General features: G+C 50.5%; 1 protein-coding gene and 1 long non-coding RNA gene across 3 annotated transcripts in view; one reads left to right on the top strand and one right to left on the bottom strand.

Moving 5' to 3' along the window:
• LOC309660567 overlaps positions 1 to 27,840 on the top strand; it is a 412,061-nt gene that overhangs the window by 345,425 nt on the left and 38,796 nt on the right. The window lies entirely within an intron of this gene.
• Positions 5,755 to 27,840, bottom strand: part of SPSB4 (splA/ryanodine receptor domain and SOCS box containing 4) — an 85,902-nt gene continuing 63,816 nt past the window's right edge. For both annotated transcript variants that reach the window (XM_082461313.1, XM_082461312.1), the window contains exon 3: positions 5,755 to 7,220. In XM_082461313.1, the coding sequence (XP_082317439.1) occupies positions 7,093 to 7,220 (128 nt within the window). In that variant the 3' untranslated portion in view covers positions 5,755 to 7,092. The remainder of the gene's footprint in view (positions 7,221 to 27,840) is intronic.

Raw genomic sequence — 27,840 nt, 5'->3', positions numbered from 1 at the left:
TGAATGAACGAATGGATGAGTGAATGAATGGATGGCGAGTGTCCTCCCATCTACCCCTGCCTAACTCCTGCAGGCTCCCAGTCATCAAGCCCCAAGGATGCGGGCCTTCTGCACTGGCTCTCTCTTCCCCAGCCCCTACTCCCAAGGGTCCCTGGGACCAACAGCTTTGCCCTTGACTTCCCCACCTCTACTTTCACCTGCGTGCTAAGTCCCCTTCCACAGACCCTCCAGGAAGGCTGTACAAAGACACAGACTACCCCTCATCATTCCCGCCTCAAGCCTGCTGTGATTCCTGCAACAGCATTTAAGAAATCTAGTCCAGGCCCTGCCCCTGCTGCTTCTCGTTACTCAGAAGGATATCATTTTGACGGTAGCCTAAGGCTCCTTGGAGATGCTTCAGCCGTTTGTCCTCTGATGTTCAGGTGGGAGAGGCAGAGGGGTGGGCTTCAAAAGCACCCCCAACACACACATCTGGAACACACTGGCTTTTATCTATTTCACTAAAGTTTTGGATCTTTGCAACTGTGTTTGAAAAAAGAATTTCGCAGATCTCTAGGATAAAGTCTATGGACTGTTCTCTTGACACCCATAGATCCACATTCTTCCTTCTCTGCCCTGCTCTGTAGGACTTCTAAGGACCACACCAATCAGGTTCCCTTGCCTGCTGTGCTCCCTGGGGTTTCAACCAATGGGGAGGCATGGATGGAGATGGGAGGAGGGACAAGAGATGGGTCAGAGTATTTATGCCCCAGCTCCCTCCTTGCCAGACGGTGGTTGGCACAGGCTGTGTCCCTCCATCTAAGGCCATAGCTCTCTTCCAGCTGCAGGTCCCCTTTTTCCAGTTACTGTTCCCCTCTTTTAGCCCTCTGAACCTAGTGACGTAACAACTTTCCCCTCCCACTGATGCAGGGTGCTTCACTCTCAATGGTTGGATTCCCCGAGCCCTGCCCACACCTGTGTGTGCAGCCCTTTTATTAACTCTCCTCAGCCTCCCGTTTGAGTGTGCTGGCTGTGTCCTGGAACCCCGACCCCTTCCAAACCCTTATCCCTGAGTGTGACTTACAAGCCCTCATTCTGCATCACTGCGCCCTGCCTCCACACAGCTCGTCCTCCATCACCTGGGCGTTCCCTACCACACTCTGAGCCCTTTCCCACCTCCACGCATTGCTTCTGCTGGGCCTTCTCTCCGCTGGGCCCCTTGCTCACACCGTCAGCAGGCACTGGGCTTTGCACCCACCAGTTTGCGTGTCAGTCCCTCTGCTGGGGTGTGGGGTGCCCCTGGCGGCAGGAGCAAGACACCCCTTGGGGCTGGCACAAAGCCTGGCGCACGGCCAGTTGTTGACTCAAAGTGATGACTGAATGGCAACGTTTTCCTTCAAATGCCAACCCTGTGCAGCAAATCATTAGCATATTATCTCTGCTGGATGGAAAAATCCCCAGGCACGGGGACAGTGTAACTGCGGCCTCTGTGCCAGTTGGAAGAAACGGCACTCACCCTGATTCTCCCACACAGGCTGGTGGGCTGGGCGCTCAACCAACGCCGGGGATCCTCAGGAAAAGAGTCTTATTTGTTGCATAGACAAAGCAGGTGAGGACACAGTCGCCAAGCCAGAGTTGGCTTGTCACTGGCTTATTTTCTCCCAAAACCCATCAAGAAAGTGGAGGCGGCATCATTATTATTGGCCAAATGTATCATCTTGTTTAAGGCAGCAAAGTTTGGAAATATTAGGAGCCAAACCACTCTTACAGCCAAGTCCCACTGTCTCAAATTCTTCTATTCAAAACCAAATCATCTTCAGTCTGTCCCATACCTTTTATTCTACAGTTATTCTGATGGACCATGGCAATGCTCTCTGAGACATTCTCCACACACCTCCAGCCCCACAGGACAGGAGCGGGTGGGGCTAGAATCAATCTATCATGAATTGTTCAGCGTCAGGGCAGAAGTGGCTGGTCCTTCCTCCCCGGTTCTGGAGAGCAACCAGCTCAACATCACTAAAGGAAGGAAGAGGATTGGGAAGGACTCCCTGCCTTTGGACTTAATCACATTGGTGACAAGCACCATTCAATATCTTCTCCTCCTTGAGAATTCTGGGTGGGCTGGGGCAGCTTTCTCTAGTCTATGATATACAGTTGGCCCTTCGTATTCACTACCTCCGCATCCTCCGATTCAACCAACCAGATCGATCTGCGGTTGGTTGAATCCGCAGATGTGGAACCTGTGGATACCGAGGGCCAACCGCACTATGCCATTTTATACTATAAGGAACTTGAGCATCTGAGGATTCTGGTATCCCTGGGGCATCCTGGAACCAATCCCTCGTGAATACCGAGGGACGGCTGTACCTTCTAACATCAACCGTGTTTTCAATGAGATGACGTAATTCAGCACCTTATCTAGGGGAGCTCAACCCTGGCTGCACATTGGACTCACCTGGAGAGCTTTAAAAACTATCAAAGCAGGGACCCCAACCCCCAGAGGTCTTGATTCAGTTGGTCTGGGGAAGGACCTGGGCCCTGGGACGTTTTACGAAGTTCCTCAAAGGGGTTCTAATGTGCAGCCAGGCTTGCCTAATCATATCATCCAGCTCATTAACAGGAGGACCCAAGAATTCTTGTCTTCGTGCTCGAGTTCACCGTCTAACCACAGGTCATCTTTGGTGTCTGGGCACAGATCCTGGGTGTCTATGAGCTCCTTGGACATCAGTGGCTGAGCATGTGAGATATTTCAAAGTCAAGTCCAGAACTCTCAGACTCCCCTCCTGAAGCCTCCCTTGGTTGGGGTATGTGTGTGCGTGCTTGTGCGTGTGTGCGTGCGTGTGTGTGCGTGTGCGTGTGTGTGTGTGTTTACCAGCTGATGTATGTCCTGGTAATAGTCCAGAGAGGCGAATGCAGAAGTCTTGATCCAGACCCAGACAGTTAACGCCCGGAGAGTTAACGCCTGATGTGACTTGGGAAGGGGGGGACAGAGGCCCTTCTCAAGGGGCTGTCACTGCTCAGCCTCTGCCAGCATCGCCGTCAAGGAATGTGTGCTTGGTCTTACCCCACCTCCCTAATTTTCAAGAGGAGTCAGAGGCTTCTGGATTTTCTGTTCAATTACTTGACTTTTCTGAGTTGAGCTCAATTTTATTAAACCACACACACACACACACACACACACACACACACACACACTCTAAGTAGGACAACAAAACACATCTGCAGTCTGGGATGGGACCCAGGGCCCCAGAACTAGAGGGAACAGCAGACCAGCTCCTCGTGTTTTGGATTAAAACTGGAGATTTCCACTCCTTGTCAAGGACCTGAAGAGCAATGCCGCAGAGTCTCCTGTCCGTTTGCCGAGGCACAGATGTGCCTTCTGTTGCAGCCAGGTCCCGGGGAGCGGGCACAGCTGTCTTGGCGCAGATCAATCGCCACGTAACTGTGCTACTTGCCACCTGCTGCCCTTTTGGCTGTAACATCGTGAGGTGATGAAATCTGTTTCTTCGTGAAAGACAGCCCCCTAAAGTAGCCAGCGGCATGGCATGAGTGATGATGGGGAGAAAGCCAGGGAAAGAGGGTCGGCTTTGATCCAGAAAGTGGGAATGTGACATTGGGGTAAAGTGTGAACGGAGGTACTCAGCAGGGCTCAGATCTGTGGGGGACCAGGCTCACCATATGCTCTTCTGCAGACCATTAAAAAGCGATTAGCAGGACTGTTTCAGCAGGTGCCGCTGTCAGGAACCTCAGAGAAGATGCCGGGGATGGGAGGGTCTGGGGCTGGGTGATGATGGGCACTGGCCCTGGAGGGTCATGAGGTGTCCAGGATGTCCGCCAGGGAAAGGCCATCAGTGTGTGTGTGTGTGTGTGTGTGTGTGTGAGGGTACTGATACACAAGGAACCCTGGACGTATGTTGCACATACACAGGCAAACTGAACAGGAGCCTGGGCAGAGGGCAGCGCAGGGCTTCTGACCGCAGCTCAGCTCATCGGGGCACAGAACTCCCCGCTTTGAGCAGGATGGGACAGCCGGAAGTTCCCCCTACTGAGAGACCCCTCCACCACTGCCTTTCACGTGTTTTGCTCCGTCTTGTTTTTTCAGAACTCAGCATCTCCCCAGAGGCCTTCCTTGATCACCCTCAGTAATGGGGTGCCTCTGCCCCCTGCTCTTAGCCCCCGGCCCAGCTCATCTCTTCCCTCTGACGTCATCTCACAGTTGTTTTCTTCTGAGTCATTGTCTCCCCCTTAGAACGTGAGCTCCAGAAGGGCAGGGCCACATCTCCCTCTTGTCCCCAGGCAGCGCTGGGCGCGTGCAAATGCCCAACAATACCCGTGGAATGGCCAGGGAGTCAGAGGCGTGGTGCCCCGGAGGATCCAGCAGGAATTCCTCTCTGCCCCCAGGATTTTCCTTGCAGGTTTCATGGGCACCCCAGCTATAAAGGGGGTATCTTCTCATTCCCCGCCACCGCCAGGCCTTCGCTGAGTCCATGTGTCTGGCCCCAGGGCTGTGTGGGAAGAATGGGCACAGGTCCTACTGTCCCAAGGCTCACAGCCTACTGAGCAGATGAGGCCACAGGGCAGAGAGGGGCTCCATTCCAAGTGTTTGGGTGAGGGTCCTGGGTGCCAGGGGAGGTGTCATCAGCCCAGGGGGCGTGGAGCTGGCTCTCAGAGCGGGCAGAGTTTGGTCGGTGGTGAGGGAGGGCTTCCTGGAGGAGGGTGGAGTGAGGACCGGGAGGGCACTGCTGGGGGGAGGCGATTGCATAAGCAAGGCGGATGCAGCCAAGCTGGGAAGCTGGCGCTGAAACCGGGACGCTATGAGTTGGAAGAGGAAGGGTCCTCATCCACTGGCCACCTGGTTCAGCCCCTACACTGTGTAGAGGAGGAGGTGACTTATCCAAGGTCACAGCATATATAAAGCTGGGACTCAAACCCAGGCCTCCTGACCCTGAAGCCTGAGCCCGCGCCTATGCAGGAAGCTGCCCTTCCACAGCCCAAACCTGCCTGAGGCTGAGCCCAGGTCAGAGGTCAGAGTGGTAGAGGACACAGCCCCTGGGGGCAGGTGCAGCATGTCTGGTTCCTTTGGTCTGTTCTCACCAAGGTTGTCTTCCCTTAAAAAGCGGGTGTGAAGAGTGCTTCTTCCTCCAGGAAGCCCTCCCTTCAGGCCCTATCTTCCCCAACCCCTTCGTGAGCTCCCTCTCACTTTATTAGGCTGTGTCGTAAACGTCCCCGCTGGAGATGGGATAGATCTGCTTGAGCGCTGGGTCCTCAGAGGTTGGCACAGTGTGTGTCGGTGGCCTGTACTACTGAGTGGATACTGCACTAGTCCTGACCTAGACCCCAGACTGAACTGGCTCCTCACCTCACACACTCACCCTTCAGCAACTTGCACTGCTCCTTGGTGACACCATGCACTTCCAAAGTCGCATCGAGCCCCACCCCTGGGTCACTTCGCTGGCCCTTAGGGTTTACCCTGCTTGACCCTCTGCCCCCTAAAGAGCCACCCTGTGGACATCACGGCCCTGGCATCGATAATTTGGCCTGTTTTTCCACCATGGAAGCTAGCATTATATGGCCCCAGGCCCCAGGCCCATTCTCTCCGCCGGGGCAGGCCTTTGCAAAATGACTAGAGTCTGGGATTACATGGGGACAACCAGACAGAAGAGACGGGGAGTGCCTGGAGAGGGTTGCACAGTCCTGCCTTCTGAAGGTCTGGCAGCCAGGTTGATAGAAGACTCCCTGCCGGTCCCTTCCCAAAGAGCACTGAATAAACTGAAGGACTGAATGCCAAACTTTATTAGAAACGCTCTTCATTCATCGAATTCACATTAAAGTGGCAGGGGGCAGTGCCGTCTGGGGCTCTGGTGTCCCGCTGCTGTGACAATTTCCAGTTAAAAATCAGTCTGGGCAGAGAGTGTTGGAAAAGCGAGAGATGCCTGGTGGTGGCAGCGGCGGCAGCAGCATTTTTCCCGGGGGACGACAGGCTGGGGCGGGCGGAGAAGATGCCTCACATCCACCCTTCCAGTTACAAAGCTGCCCCCATGGCCCCAAGCTGATAAATAAGCAGCACATCACACACACACACACACACACACACACACACACACGTGAAACAGAAACAAACTCATACAAGTCTCCTCAAGTGAAAAAATAATTCGCTCAAATAAAGCTTTGTGGCGGCCAGGCTGCATCCTGAATGGCCGGTTGCCTGGAGACCCTCAGCCCCCCAGGAAGGCTCCCCAGCCCAAGGACATCACCCCCATGGGTGTCACAAGGCCCCCAATTCCCCCATTAGCACCTTTGGACTAAGTACTGCCCTCACCACACTCTTTTAAAATGCGACGCTACTTAAAACAATAATAATAAAGGATACGCTCATTCCCTGGGGTGAATTTGTCAGACTCAGCTTCCCTGAATAGAGGTGCCCTGGGCATCCAGAGACTGGGGGTCCGGGTGGGGAAGGACGGCGAGAGAGAGGGGAAGTAAACAACATTCAGAGAGGTAAGCTGGGAGGTGTCTCAACACTGTTTTGCCCACTTGCCAATTCCGCAGCTGGGCATCCCTAGGTAACGGTCTCTCAAAGGGGTGCAAAGTCCTAAAGTGTCATGACAATCCTGCTGCCCTGGGAAGGGTGGGGAACCAGAGGGGCACGGCATCAAGCTGCTTTCACCATGCATTATTCAGAGGCAATGTTCTCCCGGAGCTGGCCAGTTTTCCCCTGGCCCTGTCTGCAGCGGGGCACACAACAGAAAGTCTCCTGCCCAAATGTTTTATTCATTCTCTTGGATAAGGAAACAGGCTCTCGGATCAATACCGGTGGCCGCTTGGCTGCTGTGTCCTGCTCAGCGGGCAGGATCTCCACCCAGCGCAGGCTTCGGGCTCTTCCCGGCTTCCAAGGAGGTGTCTGACTTGGGAGGGCTGCTTCCAAGGCAGCAAATACTGTTGGCAACAGACATTTCATTTTCAAAGTTGGGAAGATGTCCTGGCCTTTCAAAGAAGTGAATGTCCTGGGAAACCAGGGTGAGGAGGGAGACTGCTTCCTGATGTACAGCAGTGTGACCGTGAAGCGACAGGCCTGGGGCTGTGGGTGCCCTCCGCTGCCCCTCCGTCCCCGGCTCACTGGTACTGCAGATAGTTTTTGAGAGATTGAGGCAGCGGCAGGGAGCCGATGTCCTGTAGGCGCTGGCGGCCCAGGGCCAGGCGGATGCATCTCCGGCACAGGTCCATCAACGGCAGGGGCTCGGCTACAACGAGAGGGAAGAGAGTTAGAGTCTCACCAGAGCCATCCCTACACCTCTCACCCTTACCCACCCCCTGCCCACCCCCTGCCCGCCTGCTCCTGGGCTGCCCTTCAGGGCCCCGGGTTCCTCAGAGAAGACTTCTCTGGTTATAGTAGCTGAAGGCTTAGAGCAGTGTCTTTCAAATTGTGGGATGCAACCAACCCGACTAAGGACACATGGAATCAATTCATTAGGTGGTGACCAGTGATTTAAAAAAAAGAAAAGAAAAGAAAGAAGAAACAGAGAGCAATGCCCACAGCAAGGGGTGAATACTGCTCCACGAAAGCTCTGTCTCTGATGTAAGTGTTCAGTGTGTCTCAATGTAAAAATTACTTTTCACTGCAGGTCGTGATAAAATGAGAGACGCTGACCTAGGGTGGATCTGCAGGGGGCTTCCTCTTAGAAACAAGTGAGGTGGAGGGGGCTGTTTGAAATGCCCTTGAACCCTCAAACTTCTCCTCTAGCCTCTTTTGATGGTGAGTGGAAGAATGCATTTTCTTCAAATGTCCAGTTCTAGAAAAAATTCATGAATTAGAATTCATAAGCCATGGAACCTCTGGACATAGGACTGAGGTTTAGTTAGGTTTATTGCAGACATACTTATGAAGCTCTTATTCTCTTCCGGGCCCTCTAATTGGACCCTGGGGATACAAAGATAACTAAGCCAAGGCCAATGGCAGCCCTGGGTGTGAAGGAAGGCTCGAGGTCTGGAAGTTTAAATATGTGAATAATTGTAGTAGAGTGTAACATATGCAATAATTCTTAAATGCACAAGGACAGAAACTGAGAAGTTCCTATATGGAAGAGTTGTTTGAAAGCTTCCAAGAGAGGATACTGGAAAGGGGTTTTGAAGGGTGAATAGGAGTTTTATGTGATGTGAGGTTGGGGAGGGTATTCTAGGCAGAGAGAACGGGTAAAAGCATGGAGGCATAAGACAGGACAGGCTGGGAGGTCTGGAGGGAGAGGAATGGTGCTGATCAGCTGGATCTGGAATGAAGAGGGTGGTGGTCACATGCTGTTTCATGTGGCTTCTGCAGCCCTAGTTTCCCCAAACCCACAGGAACATGCTAGAGGCCTGATGCTGCATCTTAGCACTTGTTTTTTTGTCAACAGAACAAGTGATGTTTTAAAAGCATTCTATAACGTGCTAAGATACAATAAAACTGTAAGTGGTAAACACTAATACAAGAGTTGTGAGAGGAATAATATCACAAGGGAAGGTTGTTGAGAGTGCATTTTATAGGAATTTTCGTTTACTGGAGCTGCAGAGTTAATGAGGAGAGCCATTAAAATCAAACCTGGACTTGGCTGGTGCATTGGAAGCCACGCACAAGAGCGTACCCAGCCCTCCTTCACATAGGGCGAGGCTGCATATCCTCGTGGAGTGTTGGTGGTTTTAAACACTCCCACCTCCGTATCCTCTTTTGATCCTCATACAAACCCTTGAAGTTAGCTAGGGAGGCCTGGGCATCCCCTCTTTCCCAGGCCTAGAAAGCAGATTACTCACCCCGAGTCTTGCGGTCACATGGTCACCATGCCTAGGCCAACACCTGACACCCCCCTCTAGGTGTCCCCATCTCTCCCCTAGCAATGCCCCTGCACCCAGCTCTCCTCTCACTGTCTCCCACCTGGTTCTCATCCAAGCTTCACACAGTCCCCCAAATTATGCCTCTGTGAACCCCTTTCCCTGCCTCCCCACCCGAATCTTCCCATCCTTGACATCTTGACCTGCCCACTGCAAGTTCCCATGATTTCCTTTTAGTTCCTATAGCACTAATGCTTGCTGCCTGTGCCACTGGACGATGGGGAGAATAAAAACCTTAAAAGCCTTATTTAATGATCAATTGTTACTTATTTACCAGGCAACATGAGAGATGAAATATAATTGTAGCTACTGTTTATTGAAGACATATTATGTGGCCAGGTGCTGTGCTAAGCTCTTTATCTGTACCAACTCACGTGAATGTATGTATCAAACTCATATCACAGTTACCTCTTAGGGGTGGATGGACTTAGAGTCTGTCATACAGTGTGAAGTAAGTCAGAAAGAGAAAAACAAGTACTGTATGCTAATGCATATATATGGAATCTAAAAAAACGGTACTGATGAACCTAGTGGCAGGGCAGGAATAAAGATGCAGACGTAGAGAACGGACTTGAGGACACGGTGGGGGGGAGGGGAAGCTGGGACGAAGTGAGAGAGTAACGTTGACATATATATACTACCAAATGTAAAACAGATAGCTAGTGGGAAGCAGCTGCATAGCACAGGGAGATCAGCTCGATGCCTAGTGACGACCTAGAGGGATGGGATAGGGAGGGTAGGAGGGAGGCTCAAGAGGGAGGGGATAGGGGGATATATATATACATATAGCTGATTCACTTTGTTGTATAGCAGAAACTAACACAACATTGTAAAGCAATTATACTCCAATAAAGATGTAAAAAAAAATAAAAAGGTAATACAGTTAAAAAAAATTACCTCTTAGGGTAGGAACTATTATTATTATCCCCATTTTAAGGAGGAAGAAACAGAAACACAGAGTGGGTAAGTCACTTGCCCAAGGACACACAGCTGGTAAATGGCAAAGCTGGGAGTTGGACCCAGGCAGCTGGAAACTGGAAACTGTCTTATTTTTAACCACATTTATTGAGCATCTGTTCTGTCCCTCTGTTACGTTAGGTTTACAGTTAAGTCCCCTACATATGAACAAGTTCCGTTCCGAGAGTGAGTTCATAAGTCCAATTTGATCGTAAGTCCAACAAAGTTAGCCTAGGTACCCAACTAGCACAATCAGCTATATGGTACTGTACTGTAATAGGTTTATAATACCTTTCACACAAATAATACATAAAAAAGAAAAAATAAATAAGCAAACATGTTTAATCTTACAGTACAGTACCTTGAAAAGTACAGTAGTACAGTACAACAGCTGGCCTACAGGGGCTGGCATCGAGTGAACAGGCAAGAAGAGTTACTGACTGGAGGAGGGAGAGGAGGTGGGAGATGGTAGAGATGAAGGGTCATCAGCAATAGGAGACGGAGGGCAAGCTGCAGTTTCACTCACGTCTGACGTTGATGGCACAGGTTCTGGTTCCTTGCTGGATTCAATTCTATCTACCCTCTTGAAAAAATGGTCCCGTGATGTCTGGGTAGTAGCTCTTTTTTTCTCGTCATAGATGACACAGCAGCACTGGATTGCATTCTGCACAGCTGCTGCAACCTCTGTGTAGCTTTTTACATCCGGGTCTGTGCCTCAGAGACTAACAGTGCCTCCTCAAATAAAGAAAATCCCCTTGCCATTTCCTCCATCGTGAATCTCTTCGGTTCTTCAGTTACTTTTTCTTCCTCTTGTCTCTCTTAGTCCTTTCTCTGGGACGAAGAGAATTCAAGAAATTCCCGGGCAGCTACCATATCTGCACTCGCTGCCTTGCCACTTACTTTTACCTTGTGAAGGTTGTCTCTAGCCTTGAACCGATGAAACCAGCCATGGCTGGCATTAAAAGATGCACCCTCTGATTCTTCACCGTGTTTCTTCTTCAAGTCTTCATAAAGGCTTTTAGCTTTCTCTTGAATCAGCATTAAGCTGAGCAGGACTCAACGCTGACGCTGATGCTGCAACCACACGCTGAGAAGTTTCTCATTTCCTCCATCACTTTTCCACACTTCTTCAATATCACTGTCGACATCATCAGCACAGCGGACTTCACATGCTCCATTATCTTGTACTTGTTCTTTAGAATCGTGCCGATGGTTGAACCATTCATGTTATAAGAACGAGCGACGTCTAGCCATCTTTTTGCCTCACTCCACTCTCTCAATTATTTTCACTTTTGTTTCCATCATTATCGCTTGGCACTTCTTAGCAGTACCAGCTACAACACCGCCACTTTTACGCTTGCTTCCGGACATCCTGGGCTTGAAATAAAGATACTGTACTACTGTACTCTATACAGTACTGTACACAAAAGCACAACCACTTGTAGAGGATGCACGCACGTGACAATGTACGCCAGACACGTGGACTAACTTATGTGACTGGACATGGGAATGAATGTTCGCATCTTTGAAAGTTCGCAACTTGAAGGTTCGTATGTAGGGGACTTACTGTATCTCATTTAGAGATGACTGTGTGTAGGGGACTTATGCATCTCATTTAGAGATGCCTACTTCAGAGAAAAGGAAACTGAGGCTCAGAGGTGAAGGGGCTTGTCCAGAATCACACAGCCCAAAAGCCTACAGGTGGAGCTTCACGGTGCCTCGCTTAAACACCATGCAATAATGGAAGATCGCTTTAAGGTATGAAGCGAAGGAGAGGGTCACCTGTCTCCCAGGCTCACGCAGTCCACAGGCTCTTACTCTGGCTCCGACCGCTTTCCAGTTCACCGGTGCCCACCTCTCCTGCCGTGAGGTCTGCACCCACCTAAATGGGCCGCCCTGCCACCGAGATGCCTTTTCTGCTCTCATGCCCACCCTTTTCAACGTGGACCCGGTCAGCCACTTTCCCTTTCTTCACGGCCTTCAGACCCCTCTCCTCTGGCACATCCCAGGGATCCGCAGAAATTTGGAGTCCCTGATTTCCAGCTCCAGCTCTGCCAACTGCAAGTTTGTGCCTTTGTGAAGGGTACTCTGAGCGCTTGTTTCTTCATTTGTAAAATGGACCAACAATCCCCAGCCTGGGCCTGTCACAGGGGGATGGCCCAGAAACCATCTGTTAAATGAACGAATTGACTTGCTTCTTTGGGGCGTGTCTTCTACAGTTGTTTCAAGCTATTGAAATAAATTGTTCTTACCTGACAAGGTTGCTGTCTGAGTTCCCACTCTCCTGTAAACCCCCTGAGAACAGGGCAGGTCTTAATTGACAGGAGGCTTGTGGTGAGAGTTAAACCGAGTTAGAGAGTAGAAAGCACTTGGCACAGTGACCAGCACATAGTAGGTGTCCGACATTCAGCACTTCTAGCTATCTCATCCCCATCCAGGCATTTGTTTGGTCACCCTTTGTGAGGATGAGCTTGGGCAGGGCTGTTAATGAGGTGGGGTCTGCTAGGAGGCCAGCAGTTCTTTCTCTAAATGTCGGGAGATGGGCTCGCATTCTGCATCGGGAAAATTTTGAGCTGTTAACATTTGAGAATCATTGCCAGGGCTTAAGAACTTTTGTAATCACTTTAAAGCTCTAGGCACATACTAGGTCCTCAATGTCCAAAATGCTAAGCCTGGTCAGCGAACTCAATTCCCTGTGTGTTCCCTGCCCAGGTAGGTGCTGAAGAGAAGGAAAGAGCTCTGTTTCCATTCATTCCTCTGCAGTCACTGAAATCACTCCAGAGCCCAAACTCCAAAGAAAGCAAGGGAGGGGGGAGGGGCTGGAGTTCAGAGCACACCTTTAGCTCTAAATGTGAAATATAAACCATCTCTCCCGGGGCTTCCCTGGTGGCACAGTGGTTAAGAATCCTCCTGCCAATGCAGGGGACATGGGTATGATCCCTGGTCCGGGAAGATCCCACATGCCGTGGAGCAACTAAGTCCGTGTGCCACAACTACTGAGCCTGCGCTCTAGAGCCCGCGAGACACAACTACTAAGCCCATGTGCCACAACTACCGAAGCCCACGCGCCTAGAGCCTGTGCAACAAGAGAAGCCGCTGCCATGACAAGCCCGCACACCGCAACGAAGACCCAACGCAGCCAAAAATAAACAAATTAATTAATTAATAAAAAAAAAAGATCTTGCAATTGTTTAAAAAAAAAAATCTCTCCTAATTTCTGAGGGAACTTTAACTGACGACTTCACAGTAACCTCAAAGCACACAGAGAAAGTAACTTCCAGAGCTCCAAGGATGCCCTGTGTGGCCTGGGCCATCCCCCAACTCCTCTTTATAACTCCCTTTGGCTTTAGTGTCAAGGTTTAGAAATGATCACCCAGGTGGCAAGAGAAACACAGCATCTTTCAGCCTGGAAGCCATTCTTAGAAATATTTTCCGACAAAGATAAACTTAAAAAGGAATCATTTTTGCAAAAGTGAATATCCAAATAACCAATAAATATATGAAAAAGTGCTCAACTTCAAGAACCATCAGAAAAATGCAAATTAACAGCATAATGTGACTCTGCTATATGCCAACAAGGATGGCTAAAATGAAAATAAGACAGTAGCAAGTGCTGATGAGGATGTGGGGCAACTGGAACTCTCATATGGCTTCGGGTGGGCGTGTAAACTGGCACAACCATTTTGGGAAACTGGGAGCATCTACTAAGACTGAACCTAGGGCCCACAGTCTCCCCCTGCTGTACACATGCTCACCAAAATGCACGTACACAGATGCTTAGAGAAGTGCCAAACTAGAAACAAGAATTCTACTCTCCACCATAAGTGGAATGCACACACAAACTGTGTCTCTTCTTATAGTAGAATACTAATCAGCCGTGAGAATGAAGGAACCACGATTACATGCAAAAAAAAAACATGGATGAATCACTCAAACATAATTTTGAGTGAAAGAAGTACATTTTGTGTAACCTCATCTGTATAGAGTTCAATAGCAGGATGATGAAGTTAAGGTAGTGGTGACATTAGTGGGGAGCAGTGATTGGGGTGTGGGTATTGTTCTGCTCCTTGATTTGAGCTCTGGCAATACCAGTGTGGTCAGTTTGTAAAAATCATCAGGCTTAATCACCTGAGACTTGTACACTTTCAGCATATATGTTATACTTCAAAAACAAGTTTACATTAAAAAAAAATCAGTCACTGACTGAGTTAGGAGTGCCCTGGCTCCCTGGTGGGTAGGTGTGGATATGACAAAACCAGGCACCTTCCCACATGTCCCAACAGGCAAAGTTGGGGGAAGGGACTAGTTTGGAATCCCAGCTTCTGCTCCCAGGGAATTCCCTGGTGGTCCAGTGGTTAAGACTCCATGCTTCCACTGCAGGGGGTCCGAGTTTGATCCCTGGTTGGGGAACTAAGATCCTGCATGCCACGTGGCAAGGCCAAAAGAAAAAAGAATGCAGTAAACATTTATTAAAAGAAAACTATCCAGCTTCTGCTCCCACCACCAGTGGGCCAGACAGCTGGCTCACCTTCACAGAGCCACATTTTTCTCATCTGTAAAATGGGGGCAGCAACACCTCCATCCATGCCCTGTGACAATGGTATGACACAACATGCTCCTTGTTCCAAAGGCGTTCTCTCTACAGTATATCTTATTCCAGGCCATCAGCCCAAGAGGTACCTTTAAAAAATAGTAATAATTTACTTATCGTGGTCCTAAAAATGCCCCGGTACATCATCCTAATTGACAACAATGCTCTGCTCTTGATGAAGACTTACTGGAGCCAGGGCTGGATGTCTTGTTCTGTGCTAAAAATATCGCAAGGCAATCATTTCCAAAGTTCTCCAGGGAGCTGTATTTTCCATAATTCTCCACCACTCACCCCCTACATGACCCTCAGTAAGCCACAGAACTGCCCAGGGACTCTGTTTTGCTGTCAATAAAATGGGGGTGTTAGCTCATCTGGTTTTGATGGTCTATGTCTATGATGAAACAGTGGAGAGCTAGGCACTTTGTGCCTTAAACTTCCTCTCTGGGCCCCTTTAAGTCTCCTCTGCTGATGGTGAGGAGATGCCAAGACATGAGTCATCACCCTACCCCCATTCCTGCATTTATATTTTGAAAAAAAAAGAAGATCAACATTTTTAAGGTCAAGAGGTGAAATTCTTTCGGAACAGTTTAGACAATGGTCAGCAGATGGGGGAAGCTTTTAGTGATAGCCATGAAATCTGAACTTAAGTAGACATGGTTTTCGGGGGAAAAAAAGGAGAGGACACGCATGTGGGCAAGCGCACACACTCTACGTATCAGACACTGTGCTAATCACTTTCTGCAGACCATGGTTTTGGTGTCCAAAGACTCAGAGGATTGTCTGCATGCCTCTGGGCCTCCCCTCCTGCTATTCCTTCAGCTAGAACACCTTCCCCTGTACTGCCTGCCAGAAGCCTGTCTCCCCTCTCAGGATGCAAACCAAGTGTCACCTGCTCCCCAATGACATGGCTCCCCCGCCTTCTGGGTCTGCACCTGTCAAGTGTCAACCCACTTAGCCAACTACACAAATGGCCAAATGTGTCATTACCTGCTCACTTCTAAAATACGCCATACCTCTACCAATTGGCCCTATCATGGCCAACAGAGACCTCAGCTCACATCTAGAGAGCCCCTGGAATCTGGAGGTTTCTCTTAGCAAGCGTCACTGTTTCCCCAACAAAAAGGGTATGACTACAGCCGGGACAAAAGCAGCATCTCCAGATGAACTTGGTGCCAGCAAGCATCACGGGCACAGACACTTCCACCGGAGGATGTGCCCGAGGGGCTGGCCTGTCCACCAGCTCCCCGACACAGTACTAGACAGCAAAATATTCTCACCTAAAGACTCTGCGGTGCTCCCAGGCAAAGGGGAGCTACATGGCTGTGGAGTGAACAGCAGCTGCATTTTTAGATGTGTTCAGTGGCTCTAAAAGAAGAGCCTCTACCCACCCAGCCTGAAAGTTACTTAAGGAGTTATTCCAGCAAAATGAAAAAGGAATCCAAGAAACAGGATGGCACAAGCTTCCAGGAAAGGCGGGGGGGAGTAAGTGGAACACAGAAGCAAAGGAAGGTAGAATGAGTGATACGAAGGTCCATTAGACTGTGATGCTTGGAAGAGCCTCCTTCCAGGGGCCGTCGTGTCTCTGAAGTGCCACACCCACAAAGCTCCGTGCCTCCTGACCTCTGACCCCAGCCCTTGGCTTCCCCACCCTCAGAGCTCCCATTGTGCCCTCTGGAAATGACACTCCACACAGAAAACTGCAACCCAACTTCTTTTCTGAGAGCTCTCTCCACCTCCCGCCCTAACTGAACCCAGCTTCCTCTCCCAGGACACCACTGCCCTTCAGCCTTGCCCGGGTGCTGTTGGTGTCTCAGGGCCAGGAGGTGGGCAGGACCCCTCGCTCCTCTGCCACATACAAAGCTCTGCAGCCTCCGTCTGCTAGAAGAAGTCCCAGCCCCTCCGTGGCTCACACCACTTGGCCAGGTCCTCTTCTGGTCCCTGTCAGGGCTCTGGCCTGGCCTCCCCGGTCCCTTCTCAACCCATACCTGCCACCTCCCCGATGACAGAATCCTCCACAGGCACGACCCTCTCACCACGCAGCCTCCTGGGTCTGGACTGCCTCCTCCTCAGGGCCACGCTCCCCCACCCGGCTGCCCACATCCTGGGCCACACCACGGACTGCAGCATCGCTCCTAAATGCCCCTTCCAGGACCCCAGGGTCACCTGAATCAGACACCCCCACTGTGACCATTACTTCCCGCTCTCTTTTGCTCAGCCCATCAGCATTGCCTTTCTTCACCTCCCTCCTCACCCAGCTGACCAGTTCGCTATTCTCACGGACAAAGCTTACGGGGGCAAGGCAGGCAGGACGGTGAGGTGCGGGGGGGGGGCGGTGAGTAGCTGTGGGGTCACCGGGTTGGGGGCTGGACAATGAACTGGGGACAAGAAGCCTCTGGCATTCAGGTCGTCTGTGTTCAGTGCCGCTTCAGAGCTCCTTCTCCCCGGCCCGGCCTCACAGCTGCCTGGGAAGAGGCTGAGCAGCTGGCAGTCCTGGGCTCCGGCCGGCCTCGGCCACCGTCTGGCAGAGCGGCCTCTCCATCCTCCTTGGGGCCTCAGCCTGTACCAGTGCGGCAAGTGGCTTGGCAAGAAGGCTGGGGGTCCTTTCTACCAGCTGACACTTGACAGAACAGACGTCACGTTTAATCCTGGCAGTGGAAGGACTCTGACTGCACCCAATCAAATCAGGCTTCAACACACAAGAAAAAGTAAATGGCAAGGCCAGGGATGCCTGTGAAATACATGTTAGATGAGCCTTGGTGATCCAGGGCCGTGGCTCCCAAGCTGCTGGCACAAGCCAGGCAGGCTTCCTGGGGGAGGTGGTGCTGAGCCACGTCCAGGGGGCTAGCTGCTTACAATCTGCTATTATATCAAAAGCAAGGCTGGCTGCTCAAAGGCTGTCCTCAGCTTTACCAGGTGAGGTTCATTTTAGCCACAGCATTGTCAGAAGGACGAGGGATCCGGTGACCTGAATCCCCTGTCCGAGGGCCTTCCATCCACCAGTACTCTCTACCCCGCTGGCCAAGATCTCGGCAGGGTTGGAGCTGCCTGTCCGCCCACCTTGCAGCCACACCTGGCCCTGCTGAAGCCAGGGGGGTGTTAGCTGTTGCCCTCTCCCAGCTCTGAGGCTGAATGAATGGCTCCAGGTGGGCACTGGGGCCTCCCCTCCTGGGGTGGTTTGTGGCCTTGGCCCCTACTGGGCCTTCTCAACCTCCAAGCAGATGCAGCCTGGAGAAGCCTCTGTGTGCTTGGGTTGGGAAGGAGTGGACAGAGGGAAGAGGGTCCCATCGCCTGCCCAGCCTCTGAGAGCCTGGCTGGGGTGTAGGGAGCTGTGCTGGATAGGACCCCGAGCTCAGCCTCCACCCTAGTACAAGGCCAAGGCCAGTCTGTTTCAGCAGCAAACTTGAACCATGTAAGATGATTGGTGCGTTCTGCAGATGGAAAAATCAAGGCACAAAGAACATCACTGTTTTGGTTAAAGGCTTCTGAAGAAGGGTTTGGAGGGATATCAGAGTTCTAATGTCATTTTGTGGACTCTGGGGATGAAGTCTTGTCCAACTTGTGACGCTCACCACACATGCGTGTATTCATCAGACTTCTACTTACAAACGTGCTTTGCAGGTCCTGAGTAGACAGCCAGACACACAGAGGCTCATGGGGCTACAGACAGGACAGGGAGACGGAAATAAGCACAGAGGGGTCTGTGCTTAAGAGAAGGAATTGGAGGGGGAGCTGAGGGAGCCAGGAAGAAGGGCACCTAACCCAGCCAGGGGGTGTCCAGGACAGCTTCCTGGAGGAGACTGCAGCTAAGAGAAGTTTTAGAGGATGAATAAGAGTTATCTCCGCTGAGGGCTGAGAAGGATGTCTGTTGGCTCTGAAGGCATATCTCTAAGATGCGTTCAAAGAAATCTCTTTTGTGTAACATTGGGAAAAGTTCACAGTTTTCCCAGAAGACACTTTGAGGAAACAATAATCAATTGTTGGAGAAAGTCTAGTCTGTTAAAAAAAAAAAAAAGTCAGTGTCCTTACCTCATTGGGAACAGAGGCTGTACCCTAGGTGTCTCAGCCAAGTGCCCGTGTGGGCCACTGGGAGCATCTGGGGGATGGACCCACACCATGTGACACCTTGTGCATCACCTGACGTAGTGGTGATGTCGTCTCCGTCCCTGCAGACTGTGGGCTCCCACAGGCAGGGACTGGCTCTTGTCCTCGCTGCCCAGCCCCGTGGCTCTGCTTTGGACATCGTGGGTGCTGGGCCAGTGGGAGGGTATCTGGGGGAGGGGAGACAGCTGCAATGAGCCTTCATCTCTACAAAGCAAACTATGGCCCAGCTCTTCTGGTGCAGGGAATGAATTTTAAAAGCAGCCCTTTCCTACTGCCCTAAGGCAGGTAAGGAACCCTCCAGCAAGGTTCCTGCAGGCGGACAGAATTAGCAACACTCTGTGCCGGCTCCGCGGGTCTGCTGGAGGGATGCTCCTGACTCAGCTGAAAAATTTCCCAGAAAATCTGACTGTTTTCGATTTGGAGCCCGCCCCAGGGAGCTGCACGATGGCTGGACACCCTGGCCCTGGCCGAGGACGGCCTCTGGTCACGTGGGGAGAGCCTCAGTGGGGGAGGGCCTGGCGGGCGTGCACCCTGCACCACGAATCATCCCAACACCCCTAGAAGTTACCTCTGCTGCTGCAGCCATGGGAACAACCTGGCGGCCCCTGCAGACACTGAAAGAAGCACGTCCGACATAGGGAGACCAGGGAGGGGAGCAGGGTCCTTCAGAGACAGCTGGTACTCATCCCATCCAGGGCAAGGTTGGGGCCCTCAGGGATGGGACCCCCGATTCCTCATGGTGTGTCCCCTTCTAAAGGAGAAAAATGAGCGTGGGGATAGCAGAACTTGCCAGCTGGAGAGCAGGACTTACTTAAAGCCATGGCGATGAACACAGTGTGGTATTGGGAAAGGAAGAGGCAAACTCGAAAGTTCGAGAACTAAACTAAGCAAGGCATTATTTAGACACATACTATAGGTGTCTAAAAAGTCTGCAAGGAACAGGAAACACAGAAATCAGAGGAGTGCTTGCCTTGAGGCAGAGGGGATGGGGGTGGGCAAGGCTAGACCACGGAGGCACAGAAGCGCTGGTTGTCAATTTTCTAGTCCTTGGGTTGGATGACGGATTCGTGGTGGCATTAAATTAGTAAGAAATAAATATAGGAATCAGCAAAGCAGAATAAAAGAGGGCTATGCACGGGACCAATGATGACAGTGTATTACAACCAAAGATTCTGTTTAATCCAATTCTGTGTATCAGTTAAAAACAAAAAAAGAGAAAAGGCAAAAGCGAATGAGAAGAGTCATGAGTTGGCCTTAACCTGGCTCAAGTGAGAGCTTGGCTAGAAGATGAATTACGGTTAAATTCTAGTTAATGGGTAATAATGCTCTTGTCTGTTGAGAACTTAGCATAGCTGCGGGGAAGGCGTCACTGGGAAGGAGAAGCACAGGCCTGGGGTGAGAAGCCATAGAGCCAGGTCTGGTCTCACAGGGCAGTTGCTTCCTCTGAAGCAGGGGAACAAGTCCCGCCTCATGGGGAGCAGTGGCAGGACGAGACGGGGACGGAGGATAGGTACCCGGCACAGGCCCTGGCACATGTGGGCCATCGTCACATGACAGCTATTTTGTTTTCAGAGCAGGTAGTCCTTTAGGACAAAGTGCAAAAAAAAGAGGCAGCTGGTGTGGTGAGCGGAGGACCTGACGCCCTGTGTGGGTTGCCTGCATGTCGACAACCACAGATAATTCCGAACAGAGGTCTGAGCAGGCCAGGAGCCGGGGTCCAGCCCCAGCCCTGTGGGACCCTGATCCAGCCCTATCCCTCAGCCTCTTCTACTTTGGGGGATGTTCCTTCCAATCTTTCATCGGAAGCAGAAGCATGAGGGCACTCATGAGTGCTGGTAGATTTTCAAAGCCCATCTTGGTGTTCTGGGCTCTTTGGCTGGATTGCTGGCGATAATAATGATAATGATGTGACTAGTCACAGCAAGGACTTACCTAGCACTTCCTATGTCGTGAGATGGTCTAAGCAGTTTATGTCTTGCTGTACTTACACTTCACTATGACCCAACGAGGTAGTTACTATCATGGAAGCCCATTTATAGACTGAGGAAACCAAGGCACAGAGTAACTCACCGAAAGCCACAGTTAAGTAGTGAAAAATGGGACTGGAATTCAGGCAGTGTGGTTTGGGGCACATTCTGTTGCCAAACTCTCCTGGGAAGGCAGGGTGACAGTCACTGCAAAGGAAATGCAGCCCTACTGATTCTGTCCCTCAGTGACAGTGCCCCCATGCCCCGGACCCCAACCCAGCGCCATGTGGTAGCGCTAGATCACTGTCTGTGCACTAGAGGCCCCTGAATGGACTGGAGGTGGGCCCCTGACCCAACAAAGCCCAGCCCTGGCTGGCAGGTAAGCGATGAGGTGGCCTCGATGAAGGACCCTGCCTATGGGGATAGTTCCTAACGGGTTGTTCAATCCACCTGGTTCTGTCTGGGATTTGGCCTGAAGACATTGGAGAGGAGAAGGAAGCAGGTGCAGACCACGTGAGGGGTCTTCTCCTCTCCAGGGCCAACCACCAGAATCACCCATCCCTTCCCGAAGCAGCCCTGGGGCTGTGCTCCTTGCAACCACTAAGGCCAACTGGCACAGTTGACTCTTGTTTTCTAGCAAATTGCCAAGGTCAGGCCAACTTCCACTTGGGAAACGGCATCACTTTAGCCTCTTGCTAAACAGCACCAGCCCCAGGGATTTACTATGAAGACCTTCTAATGGATTTATTGTGTTTATTTGACCTTTCCCAGTGTGAGCCCAGAAACAGGCCCAGAGAAGGATGGCAGAAGCTTGTTTTTCTTAAGCTAAGGAAAACTGATGAGTAAACTGAATTCTTGGATGGAGTCTGCTGAGTTTTCTCACCCTGGCTCCCCGCCTCCCTCAGTTACAAGATCCAATTAGACTCAAGAGGAACCCCGTGTTTATGGGATAGCTCTGGAAGAGGAAAACTGTGTCTACTAAGAAGTGCTAAATGATGAGGTCTGCAGATAAATATTTTCAGTGTGTCAAGAGCCCTGATAAAGGATAATCGCTAGTATATTTAGCAATGACTGCTTTATTTTCACTTCTAGTTTCAAGGCAAATGATTTCTTGTTTTAAAATAACTTTTCAAAAAGTTAATGATCAGTGCATGAATGAAACCACTTCTAGTATCACCAGTATGTTTGGGTTTTAGACCAGAGACTGCAAACTCCAATGCCCAGGGGCCAGGCAGGTACCCTAAGTGACCAGCGCGGAGCAGATGAAAGCAGCGGGCAGGGGGAGAGTGGTGGGGTCCACGGACACCGGAGACACACGCCGGGGGTCATCACTCAGCTCTGGCCTCAGCTCCAAGCAGGAATGTGGGCCCCTGTTACCAGATTCCCTGCCCTTTCCAAAAAAGCCAAGAATCCAGATTTTTTTATGTGACATTTCTGAGTTACTTTAATTTAGTATGGCCAAACAAAATATTGACATTTCTAGGCCCAGACACAGCCCTGGGCTGACAGTGTCATCTCTGCTCAGAGTGAAGCTTATCTACCACCTTGATGGGAAGTCGGAACCTGCCCACCCCACCCAGGGGGCAGCCCATCCCCCATGAACTGCCAGAAGGTCTGATCCAACCACAGAGGCACAAACTCCAGGGGATCCACGAGTTTGCTCCCCATCCTTCCACAGCCATAACATCCACAACTACATGTGAAAACCAGAGCTTCACGAAAACCCATTTTCTCCCTTTGGTCTCCACGTGGATTCTGAGGGTCCAGATTGAGCAAATGTCACTCGCCCGGTCCCCAGACACACCCACTCCTTCTCCCCACCAGTTCTCCGTGAGTGTGCAGGGGTGAGAACACTGGGAGGAGAGGGCACCACAGAGATCCCCACAGGGGGATGGTAGTGGTACCACCACCACTGCGGCAAATACGGAGTTCGCCCGGGCAGGTGCTGTGTGAGCACTGCCCTTGGGCAGCTGGTCAGTCCTCAGCGCCTCTGCGCAGGCCCCGTGTGCCCTCACTTTAGAGACAAGGGGGCTCAGGCACAGAGAGGGGCTTCCGAGAAATGGCACAGCCGTGGGCTCCAGAGTCTGTGTTCCTCACAAGACACCCCTCAACGCCCAGAACATTTCTGTATTTGGTGTAAGATGCCTATAACATCTGTCTTCCCATAAAATCAGGTATCTGCTTATTTCTTATTTTACTCTGGACAAGGGGTGGCAGATGGTAGAGATTTACGGACAAAAAAAATATTAGCAGAGAAAAACGACAGACAGAATTAACTTTTTTGATCGTGGGAGTTGAGAAAATGCAGAAAAATCCCTTAGTTCAGGATATGGCAAAACCAGTTTCCTAAAGGAACGTAGCTTGAGAATCCCCTTGACCTTGGATAACAGTAATAATAACCGACTAATAGTGTATTATATACTCGCAAGTTGCTAGGAGAGTAGATCTTAAATGTTCCCACCACAAATAAGAAATGGTAATTATGTGAGATGACAGAGGTGTCAGCTGACACTACGGTGGCAATCATTTTGTGATATATAAGTATATCAGATCAACACGTTTTGTCCCTTAAACTTACACAAGGTTATATGTCAACTGTATCTCAATAAAGCTGCAGAAATAAAAGGCTTATTTCCCAATTGAAATAACAATACTAATAGCCTAAGGCAAGTAGCAGCTGCCCTTTGCTGAGCCCTGCCTCTAGGCCAAGACTGGCCAGGTCAAAGGGGGGCTTAGATGCATCATGTCACTGGGCCAACACAGTGAGTGTAGACACAGCACCATGTCCCGTGTTATTTCTCAGTGAGGGAATCAATCGAGACTGAGCTACTGGCACAATACTACATAGAGGGTGAGAGGCGGGCAGACGCGATGTGTATTCGCTATGTTTTTACCACCAGGAGTCCCATATTTCTTGAGGATCCGCTGTGTGCCAGGCCAGGCGCTGGGGAATCACAAAAGTCAGACACCCTGAATTTGAGAAGCACACAGCTTCCTGAGGGGCCTGGGAGGTGAAGGGTGCTTCCCCCCGTGCCATGCTCAGAGTGACTAAGTTCACCCCTCGGGTATTTCCTGCATGCACATAGTTGCCCTGTTGATTGAAGTCTGGTGACAACTTCCTTGCACTGAATTTTATTTTTTAATTGAGGTGAAGTTTGCATAACATAAAAGGGACTGTTTTAAAATGCGTGATTCAGTGGCATTTGGCACATTCACAATGTTGGGCAACCATCACCTCTGTCAAGTTCCAAACCATTCTCATCACCCACAGAGGAAACCCTGTATCCATTCAGCAGTTCCTCCCCATTCCTTCAGCAACTGCTAACCTGCTTTCTATCTCTATGAACTGATCTATTCTAGATATTCCATATAAATGGGATCATACAATACATGACCTTTGTATCTGGCCTTCTTCACTCAGCACGTCTTCGAGGTTCGTCTGTGCTGTGGCATGTATCAGAATTTCGTTTCTTTTAATGGCTAAGTAATACTCCATTGTATTGATATACCACATTTTGTTTATCCTTTCAGCCACCGATGGACATTTTGGGGTGTATTCCTCTTTTGGCTATTGTGATTAGTGCTTCTATGAATATTAGTGTATAAGTATCTGTTTGAGAACCTGTTTTCACTTCTCTCGGGTATACACCTAGGAGTGGAATTGCTGGGTCATGTCGATTCCATGTTTAATTTTTTGAGGAACCTGCCAGACTGCTTTCCACAGCAGCTGCATTATTGTACATTCCCACCAGCAATTTGTCCATATCCTCACCATTTCTTATTTTCAAACACTTGACTTTAGTTGGATAAGATTCTTGAAGTGAGAGACAGAAGACACAGGTCTGGCTCTGCCACAAATTCATTGTGAGAGTAATAACATAATAACATATATATATTGATTAATAATAATAATGACAGCATTTCTAGTGAGTTTACTGCACCAGGCACTGTTTTAAGAACTTCCATAAATTAACTTATTTAATCCCCACAACCATCAACATCTTTCTTTACAGATGAGGAAAGTGAGTCACGGGGGGGTCATAATTGGCCAAGGTCACACAGCTAGTGATCTGGGATTCCAACCCAGGCAGTCTTAACCCAGGTCTAAGGGGCACACACGGCAACAGTTCTCAGCCTGTGTGACGAGGAAGGGCAGGTCTCTTTGCCAAAGCAGGAGAACCCCTTTGCCAGATGAAATTTTATGTACGTCCCCAGTCTATTTAGCAGATAGAAGGGAAGCTGCTGGAAGGATGGGGTCCCAGTTTCCCACCTTACGGTGGGGCCTTGGGGACTTCGGAGGAAGAGGGTTTTGGAACCCTCTTGCAAATTCCATGATTCTGAGTGAGATACTGAGAAGTGAGTGAGAAGACAAAATCTCGGACTCTTGCCCAATGGCGGGCAAGGGCACACCCTTCTGCTTTTAAATTTAATGTGTGAGAACAATACCTTAGATTTACAAAGCATGTTGTCTTTTCCAAGGACCTGCACAAACATCTTATTTGCTGTCAGAGTGAACCATTCCAAAACACATTCAAGGATTTATGAGGTCCTAAAGAACCTCTATTGACTAGGATACAGTACTCAGGAATGAGGGAGATGCGCTGATTTCAATCACGTGCCAACTGGAGCAGCCCCACTGTTTTCCTGCTTTCGTTTCAGCTCTTGTGGGACCTCTTTCCTACCTCGTCCGTCCAACCTAGGGACCCAGAATCACCACCAATGTCTGTGCACTTACTATGTGCTGGGCCTGAGCTCAGAACTTCTTCTTTTTTTTTTTTTTATAAATTTATTTATTTTATTTTATTTATTTATTGTTTCTGGCTGCATTGGGTCTTTGTTGCTGCTTCATTGCTTTTCTCTAGTTGCAGCGAGCGGGGGCTACTCTTCGTTGTGATGTGCGGACTTCTCATTGCGGTGACTTCTCTTGCTGCAGAGCACGGGCTCTAGGCACGCGGGCTTCAGTAGATGTGGCACGTGGGCTCAGGAGTTGTGGCTCAAGGGTGCTAGAGCGCAGGCTCAGTAGCTGTGGCGAAGAGGCTTAGTTGCTCCGCAGCATGTGGGATCTTCCTGGGCCAGGGCTCGAACCCATGTCCCCTGCATTGGCAGGCGGATTCTTAACCACTGCGCCACCAGGGAAGCCCACGTGCTCAGAACATCTGACACATCATCTCCCTTCATCCTCACTACAGCCTCTTGAGGGAGGTGAGACAGATCTGTGGTCCCTTATCCAAAACCCTGGGGCAGACTGTTTGGGAATTCAGAGTTCCAGAGTTTAGTTAATTAGGTTGCATATGCCACGTGTTGCTTAACATCCCAGGGGTCTGGGGCAGCGTCTGCAATCACACGTGTTGATATTTCTATAGCGAAACCTATGAATATTCACACTGAGTGAAATAAGTGAACGACTCAAAATAGCCTCACACCAGTTCAGGTTGATCTGGCTGCCAAAGGAGTTTGCCTCAAACTTAGGAATGAAATTTTGTTTTTCAGAACATAGTCTTGTGCTAACATCTTCATCTGACGGAGAAATAAGGCTCTAAGAGGTGGAGTGGCTTGCCTAATGAGGGTGACGCAACAGGTGGGTACTGGAGGTAGGATTCAAGCTGGAAGTCTGACTTGAGAGCCCATGTCTAAACATGGGAAAACAGCACAGATATCTGGGAGAAACAACAGAGTGTTCGAATCCCTGCTCTGCCACTTCGGAGCTGTGGGATCTGGCTTCATCCTGGGACCCTCGGCTTCTGTGGAGGTTGTTAGGACTATTCTTAAATATTCCAGCTCTCACCCTCCGGGCACAGAATCACCTTGCCCTTACCTACTCACCGAAGTTAGGTGTGGCCATAAGTCTTGCCTTGGCCAATGAGTGGAAGTGCTGTGTGTCACTTCCAACTGGAAGCTTTAGCAGCTAGCTGGTCAGGGCATTGCTGCCTTCTCTTTTCCATTAGTGACCATTAGGGGCTGATCCTAGTGACCCGGACCTGAAGTGAGGACACAAACCTTGCAGAATAGAGCCTCCAGGGGACTAGTGATGAGCATGCACCAAGGGCAAAGACAAATCTTGGTTGTTTGAAGTCAGTGTGACTTGGGGCTTGTCTATTACTGCAGCAAGACCTGGCCCATCCTGACTGATACAGGCTCCTTCTCTATAAAGTAACTGGTGTGAAGACTGAATTAAGTGGCACATGTAAAGTTCCAGAAGAGTGCCCGGCCAATGACATTAGTTGATTCCCTTTCCCATGCTCAGCCTGAATTCCCCAGCTGTAAAGAAGGGTGGGGGAGGGAGAGTGGAGAAAGGCGGTAATAGTTACCTTGCTCCATTTAAATAACTGAAACTACTGTTAACCCATGAGGTATTCATGGAAAGGATTTTGTGGATGTTTACCAATGTATTGAGTCATATGTGTCCCTCATCCCACCCTAGCATTGACGGAGAGGCTGGGTGGAGGTGGAGGGAGGTTGGGGACAGAACGTCAGCCCTGAGACAAACAGCTGCCCAAGGACTTCAGGTTCCTGATGGAAGTGACAGCTGTGGACCAAATATCCCCAAAGGCGGGACTGCAAAGGGCCCGCTTGTGTCAGGAGGAGGTTAGGAGGGCCAGGCAGCCTGCTGACAGCTGCTGAGCACAGGGGAGGCACCACTTCCTCTGAGAGGGGCGCCAGATGCAGGGAGCAAGGCTGCGTGGAGGATATTCTCCGTGATGAGAATGCGCAGTTGCCAGGGGACTTGCATTAAGACCCCATTTAGCAACACCGATTAAGGAGCTATAAATAGCACCTGAGCTCTTTCACAGGCCATAAAACATACTTCCCTGCATCACTCGGAGCCAGCAGCCTGCCCTGCTTAATTGGGGCTCATAATAAAATACCTGGGATGCCACTTTTGGATGGAAGGCCCATGTTGTCATAGGGACCAGCTGCTGGGCTAGGCATGGGGCAGAGGCTGGACACAGGGCTGCTGCCGCAAAGGTGGGAAGGAGGAGGAGGAGAGAGAAAGGGGAGGGGAGGGCACACGTCTGAAGGTGACTGTGGAAGTCTGGAGCCACACCACAAGAGGTGGTGCTACATCAGCTGACAGCCTGCAATGACCACCCAAAACGGCAGCCTCACCCCTCACCTTTTCCAACTGCTGGTCTGACAAATGAGGACCACCAAGGCAGGGAAGTGGGCCTGGTTGGCCCTGGGTAGATGTGAGGGCAGAAGACTAGTGTTTCGGTCCTGACTCAGTCACTGGACAGCTGGGAGACCTGGGTGGGGGGCTCCCCACTTTCCCTGGGTCTCTGGTCTTTTCCACTGCAACACGAGGGCGGCATGAGAGGTCTCTGAACTCTAGATGCTCAGCCTGGGGCGCTACCTCGGAACTCCCACCAACATCAAGAAGAAGGA

This window comes from Balaenoptera physalus, assembly GCF_965194825.1.
Source record: "Balaenoptera physalus genome assembly, chromosome: 4".
Taxonomy (NCBI): domain Eukaryota; kingdom Metazoa; phylum Chordata; class Mammalia; order Artiodactyla; family Balaenopteridae; genus Balaenoptera; species Balaenoptera physalus.
Note: the sequence above shows the minus strand (reverse complement) of the source record. Positions and strands in the feature narration are given on the sequence as shown.